This window comes from Pyrus communis, chromosome 17 (assembly GCF_963583255.1).
Source record: "Pyrus communis chromosome 17, drPyrComm1.1, whole genome shotgun sequence".
NCBI lineage: Eukaryota > Viridiplantae > Streptophyta > Magnoliopsida > Rosales > Rosaceae > Pyrus > Pyrus communis.
Window position 1 is genome coordinate 10,330,546 of NC_084819.1, and position 7,136 is coordinate 10,337,681.

A 7,136-nucleotide genomic window follows, 5' to 3' on the forward strand; every position below is an offset into this window, starting at 1 on the left:
CACTAAACCATAGTACTAAGTGGTTATTATATTTTAACTTTTAAGTAAACATGAATTTAGGTTTTGAGTTCAGCTTGGGTAACCAACGGAGCACATCTACACAGAAAATGGATTGAATCCATCTTGGACTTCAAACATGGTCTCCACACTTCCAACTAGTTCCAAGTCAACAGTGCCAATGAGGGGTTTTAAAGCTTATATTTTAAGCTTTATTGAATGGATTGAAGATGGTCTTACGGGGGAGAAAATAATCGGTGAGAATTGAACCCGCACAAGGGACATAATTGTTTTCCACTATTATGGTAAAGCGTCGTCTGCACTCTTCCTATTATTTTTGTATTTTAAAAGAAGCAATAAAAGTAATGTAAAAAAAAAAAAAACAAAAAAAAAAATCCCTGCGGCAAAAAAAGGCAAGAGAAAAAACCCTAGCCGTCGACATGTGCCCTTAGCGTTTTAAATTTGAGCTTGGGTAACCAACAGAGCCCATCTATGCAGAAAATGGATTGAGCCCAGCCCATCTTGGACTTTCAAATGAGGTCTCCACACTTCCAACTAGTTCCAAGTCCACAGTGCTAATTGGCAAGGCAATAGAAATATCTTATGCCCTCTTTTATCCTCATCTCTGCCCTCCCCATCTAATATCTCACATCTCCCTCAACAGCTGGCAACTACTATCTGAAATCAACGGCCATGATCTAGCACCAAGTGGGCAAAGTGGGCAATGGTCATAACACACCAGCTTCTCTAAGATCCTCTTTCTTCTTTGCAACCTTATCTGTAAAGAGGCAAAACCAGAAGCAGAGCAAAACCACCATGACTGCCTCCACAGCTGCCCTCGCTCTTCCTTCTCTCTCCCCCAAAACCCTAGCCCTCTATACCCCCAAAGCCGCCTCAATCCCGCTCTACTCCGCCCTAGCGCTCGGCTGTAAACCCATTTCAATTTCGGCCTCGTTTCTCAACTCCGGGAAGGGGTTTCAAAGCGTTTCGTCTCGGTTCGTCCGAAACGTCGCCGTCTCGTCCGAGTTCGAGCAGGATGAGGAGGTTCTCAGCGACGACGGAGAGGCCTCCCCTGAACCCAAGCTCTTCGTGGGTAACCTTCCCTTCAGCGTCGATAGCGCTCAGCTCGCTGGAATCTTCGAAAGCGCTGGAAATGTCGAGATGGTCGAGGTAGTTCCTTGTTTTCACTCGAAATTTAGTAACTTTTACATGAAATTTTGGTGAAAAGTGAAATGGGTGGGTGCTGGTTTTGTGTTTTGTGGGTTAAATATGGAGGTTTTCTTGCAGGTGATATATGACAAGACGACCGGAAGAAGCAGAGGATTTGGGTTTGTGACTATGTCCAGTGTTCAAGAAGCTGAATCTGCTGCTCGCCAGCTAAATGGCTATGTAAGTCTTCATATTTAAGTCTGACCATTTGCAGATATATTCTTATATATGCGAAAGTGTGAAATTTTGTGAATTTGTATGTTATCCGTAGTTGTATTAATTAACATTCATCGATTGTTCCGAGTCTGGAAGTCATTTGAGTACCTGTTTATTTTTTATAACTATGAGCAAGAGTTTCATGACATTATCGTGAAAACTATGTCGTTGATTGATGTTTGAAATTTGGTCAAAATTATTTCATTCTGAAATGGTTGTTTTGGAGCTTGATGTGGATTTTTTGGTGTAGTGATTGGTTGAGTTTCGTAATGGTTTTACTGAGTATTGCCGTCATTCGGTTGTATTTCATCCATGAGAACTGTCTGTATTGTATCTAAGCAAGACTTAATGGCATTTGGCAGGAACTTGACGGCAGGGCATTGAGGGTAAACTATGGACCTCCTCCCCCTCGGACTGAGGATTCCTCTTTCAGAGGTGCCAGAGGTCCCAGAGGTGGTGGTGGTGGTTATGACTCTAACAACCGCCTTTACGTGGGCAACCTTGCATGGGGTGTTGACAATTTGGCTCTTGAGAACTTGTTTAGTGAGCAAGGAAAGGTTTTGGAAGCCAAGGTAGTTTTTGACAGGGACAGTGGCAGATCGAGGGGTTTCGGTTTTGTAACTTATGATACTGCTGATGAAATGAACAGTGCCATTGAATCATTGGATGGAGTTGTACGTATATCATTACCTCTTCTTAACAATATTGTTTCCATTTACGTGTACAATATTGTGTTTTATAAATTTTGTTTTCCGCAGGACTTGAATGGAAGATCTATCCGAGTGTCTGCAGCAGAACCTAGGCCAAGGCGTCAGTTTTAAATGTAAACTTCGCAGAGTCATTGGCCAACAGAATACTTGATGGGTTTCTTTTCTTTCCGTTTGCATTTAGGATCTAATATCTGCTGATACTTGTTTCAGATTTTTAGGATTGTAGCTGTGCCCCCATTGCTTTATCAAGAACGACAAGATCATGCTGCCTTGCGCCACGGTTGGCTTCGTGAGCGGTAGTGGTGGTTTTACATCTGCCTGTAGATGGACAAGAGCGGAGAAGAATGTTTTGAGAGTTGTAAGATTTATATTCCGAGTGGCTTGGCCCAGTTAAAGAACTGATTGTGATCAACTTATTTTGACAGTTCATAGATTTGGTACATCAAAATCATTACTGCATATGCTGCCTCCTCTCTTATGTCATTGAACGATAACATGATTGTTTTGACAGGAAATATAGAAAACCATTCTGCCACACCTTCAATATCTCTTGAATATGGTAGGTTATCCGTCCTAATATAATCTTAGACACCAAACGAGCCCTAGTGGACGTTGTGAGTAGATTAAATTTCATTGTTGATGGGTTTAACATCTAGCAGAGCTGCTTAGTCGTATAGTTTTGGCCTATCAATGGTTGCCATGTGCTCAGAAAAGTAAACAACTCGTCCAATCAGTGACTTTATGATTCCCACTGCATGCAGACTCCTTAGGTTCTATGGAGAAGGGAATGGAGTAATTTGAAGAAATGATTTCATAAACTTTTAATCACAAAATGCATTTGAATTTACCTCCCCTCGCTCTTAGTTTGAACATCGATTAATGTCGTATGAAAACGAACTTCTATTTTCTGCACACATTTTAAAAAAAGGTCAAACTTTTCGAAGTATTTTTTTAGCAAAGTTGTTGAATAATACACACATGAATGTTTTTCTGTGTGCCACGTGAGCATGCAAATTTCTTTACGGAATTGAAATGGATGGATGACATTGATGTGCACAATTAAACTTCAAGGACGACATTAACCGATATTGAAATTGTTAGATCAAAATGAGGAGAAACGCTGATACATGCCGACTCGGATATCCATGTGCACATCGAAGTCAAGGCGTGTTGGTTGACACTCGAAAAGGTGACAAAGCTAAAATATGGACTAATGTGTAATGGGCTTGTCTATCAGTCTCTTAGCATGACAAGATTCTTCGAAACATATTTCATGAATCTCATAGGGATATTCCTACAGCCTTTCTAACTTGCACCAGATGCTCTTTCCCTAACACCACATCGATGTTAGTCTAACTTTGTTTGTCTCTTTCTTTGAGTGTGTAGGTGTCCATCTATTCATTCTGCGGTGGAAGTCCTTTTTGTGTGTGTGTGTGTGTGTGAGAACAATTTGGTTCGGCTCGTTTCGATCAATTCAGTGGGATTATGCCCCACCCTAAATTTCAGTAACATTTTGTGATGATAAAAACCTATTTGATATAACTAGTAGCAGTTCATTTGTTTTCAGTTTTTCTTGTCAATCAAATCTTGACGTTCATGGGGTTATAATTATTTAAAAACCTATTTAATCTTGTAATGTTTAAAAATCCCTAATATTTATAAGAAGCATTACACAAGGAGATATTTACAAGTAATCACAAAAGAAACATCTCAAAGAAAATTTACACAACATGAAGAGATATCTCAAAGATAATAAAAATAAAAATCTGATATTCTCTGAAATTGTTGATTGCAATTGAAAGATTTAAAAGCACAATTAGTTGCAGGTAACTGTTGGACCGTTAGAGATGGGCAGGACATGATTGCCAGATTGAACAACAACATTGGAGCACTACAAGGCAAACCCAGAGGGAGACACGATGGGACTTTAGTGTGTGGCAAATGCAAGAATTAGCTGATTGCGGTGGAAAGAATCGAATACAGAACTTCCAGTAGTGCATATGTAAATGATCATGATCATTGAGCTACAAGACCGTAACAAATTTTGCTGGCTCTTGGATTGGGGGTTTCAAATTGTGCATGATACTTGAGTGGTTGGAGAAGGTTTTAACTTTTGTACATGGTGGGTGACAACTATATAGAAGAAGATAGTGTATCATTGTGGTGTCACAGAAGCTGTTGAGTATATCAGTTCTTGATTGCAATTTGGAAGGCATGTACATATGGTGGTCCACATGCACCCTGTGTTAAATAGAAACAGGCCTGGCCCAAAAAACCTCTGTGTTTGAAATTAAGCAAACAAATAGGAGAAACCCACAGGTGGAAAGAAATGGAAATGTGGGATTTGGGCCACTTTTTTTTTTCTTTTGAACAAGAAATTTATTATCTACGTTGAAGAGGAGGGAGTGGGCTTACCCTCATAATAAGTTAGCAATAATTTGATTCAAATTTGCCTTTGACGAGAATCAAACCTAAGACCTCTCCTCTCACTTATAAGTGAAGATGAATACCACTACGATCTAATACTAAGTGGCACCCACTTTTTAATTTTATTCTTAAAAACAAAACTAAGGCACCCTAACGTAACTATATCATTGTATTAAAATAGAAAGAAAAAAAAAAAAGGCATTTCCACCAGTTGCTAATTGTTTTGGGTTGGATGCTGACATTCTAATATTAACTCATCTTCGTACTATCGTAACTATTGTCCTTATTAAACAACCTACTGCCCACTTTTTTTCTTCTTAAACAATAGATTTTGTTAGATTAAATGTTAGTTATGTCACCGATGGATTTTGAACCCACGCCGTCATGTGAGGGCTCAATTTATTTTCACCACTATGGTAAATGGCCATTTGCAACAACCTAGCCCACTTAGTCGAGATTATTAACTAATATCTACTATATAGAATTAAAGATTGTATTTGTAAAAAAAATTAGTTAAATTAAAGATTATTTAATCATAACTAGTTGTAGTACACACATTATGAATGTGATTTAAAATATTATAAAGAATTAAATTTAATTTGTGTAAAAAAAATTTGTGGATTTGAGAAGTTAGAAAAGTGGGGAAAAAGTAGACATGGTGCAAATGTGTGTGAGAGGGAGTTTAGATATTGAAAGGATGACATCGCTGTGAGGTTTAGTAAAAAAACAAAAAAAGCAAAAATTTATTTGTGTGAAATTAATATAATTGTCCAATTTTTATCTTTTAAATATTTTCTTTGAATTAGTGTAAAAGGGTATAACAGTAAATTCATTGGTTTTTGGTTGATAAACATGATTCTATTAATATGTATCAAATAAATATATTGTCATCCTGATTAATTTATTTTTATTACCTAAAATTCATTGAGTTTTGTAATTAACAAAAATTAGTTACCCATGATTTGACTTGCGTTTAATTTTTTTTAACACATTCGGTGTCATGAGACATGCTAAAAAGACTCTTAAAGTGGGACACTTCATGGAGTCTTTGTCACCTCACGGTTTAACGTTAATTCTCATGCCAACATTATAAAACATTATGTCAAAACATGAGGTGGTAAAAGTCCATAAAGAGTTTTTCTTTAGAGAAAGTTCTCACAGTTTATCAAAATTATAATTTTAAGAAGTTTTATCTCCAAGTGAGAGTCTTTCTCACCCCTTAGTGTGAGGCTTACAAACTTAAGAAAATCAGGTGGCGCTGGCCCTAGTTTCGGCTGGGGTCGGTCGCTGTTTCCCCCTTTCTTTCTTTCTCTTCTCTGTTATGTACTTCTACAGCTTATTCCCCCATTTTTTTTTTCTCCTGATCTATTCAATTCCACTTATACAGTTGGTATCCCTCATATTTGTTCATCCATATTCCTATTTTTAGCCATGAATACTGTTGAGATCGTGTGTAGAGCTCTAGTGTTTGCACTGGCTAGGGTGTTTCTAACACCACCACCTTCTCCCTGTTATCTGCCTTCACCGGTAGTATTGTTCGTGGGTTGGCACGGACTTCATCCTGATAGTTGGCATGTTCAATTAAGTTGCTGACTATCCTTTCTCTGTGGCTGTGCTCGGGAAACTAATCGGGGTGGGATGCTAAAATTGATCTGGCGATGCTTGGCTGTGGACGAGGATGCTTGGCTTTGGACGAGGAACTGGACAGATCGAGAATGGCGGTGAATGCTATAGAACTTTCTGGAGTCTGTAATCCCTTTTGTGCATTTTGGGCTTCAACTATTGGTTGGCCCTTTGTTGTTTGTTTTTCTTGGCCCATGTATTGATTGTGTATGTGTTTTGTTTCGACCTTGGGTTTGTGTGTATGTGTATGTTTTTAGTTGTGATAAAAGTTTACTTGACCGGAAAAAAAAAAAAAAAGTTCTCACGGTTTAGCATTTCTCTTAGGTGCAGTTTGGGATTGAGGTGATTAAAAAAAAAGCTGATATGAAAAAAAGCTAGGAAGATTTTTGGTGTTTGGTAAACTTTGAAAAACAGCTTTATTTCAAAGTTGGGGATGAAAAAAAGCCCAAAACCTGAAGCTAACCAGAAGCTGCAAATAGCAGCTTCCAAAAGCAGCTTATTTTCAAAAACACGGGTGAACAGTGTGCGTTTAATGAAATTTTCAATAACCCAAAATTGCCCTCCTTTCCCTCAAGCCTTCAGCTCTCGCCTTCAGCGCTCTCGCCTTCAACACTCTCGCATACCCGAACCAGGAAAACCACTCTCTCGTTCTCTTGTTCTCTCATTCTCCAGATTTCTCCAGTTCTCTCGTTCTCCAGGTTTCTCCAGGTTCCTTTGGTAAGCTTCTCTTGTAAAAATTTTTTATTTATTTGTTTGGATTTTTCAATTTGGGGATGGGAGATTGAGAGGGAAAGAGGGGTGGGAAGAGCAAAGGGATGAGGGTATGGGTGTCGGGAAAAACAATTGGGGATGGAGGGTGGGGAAAAAATTAATTGGGGAAGGTGATATGGTTTGTGGAAAAAACGAGTCAATCCGGAAAAAATTCTCTTGGAAAAAATTCATGTCCACAGCGAC

At 38.5% G+C, this 7,136-nt stretch overlaps 1 protein-coding gene across 1 annotated transcript; it reads left to right on the plus strand.

The window, feature by feature from the left end:
- Positions 1-735: 735 nt before the first annotated feature.
- Positions 736-2,591, plus strand: LOC137721675 (RNA-binding protein CP29B, chloroplastic-like). The gene is made up of 5 exons (XM_068460700.1): positions 736-1,167; positions 1,285-1,386; positions 1,785-2,096; positions 2,181-2,245; positions 2,343-2,591. Exons 1-4 carry the CDS (start codon positions 814-816, stop codon positions 2,241-2,243), a joined length of 831 nt encoding a protein of 276 aa, XP_068316801.1. The 5' UTR covers positions 736-813; the 3' UTR covers positions 2,244-2,245; positions 2,343-2,591.
- The last annotated feature ends 4,545 nt before the right edge of the window (positions 2,592-7,136 follow it).

What these genes read in the sequence shown, in the direction of transcription:
- LOC137721675 (XM_068460700.1), top strand. Translation starts at nt 814, where the DNA reads ATGACTGCCTCCACAGCTGCCCTCGCTCTTCCTTCTCTCTCCCCCAAA. An exon ending in CTCGCCAGCTAAATGGCTAT is followed by an intron (nt 1,387 to 1,784) that starts GTAAGTCTTCAT and finishes GGCATTTGGCAG; the next exon opens with GAACTTGACGGCAGGGCATT. An exon ending in TTGAATCATTGGATGGAGTT is followed by an intron (nt 2,097 to 2,180) that starts GTACGTATATCA and finishes TGTTTTCCGCAG; the next exon opens with GACTTGAATGGAAGATCTAT.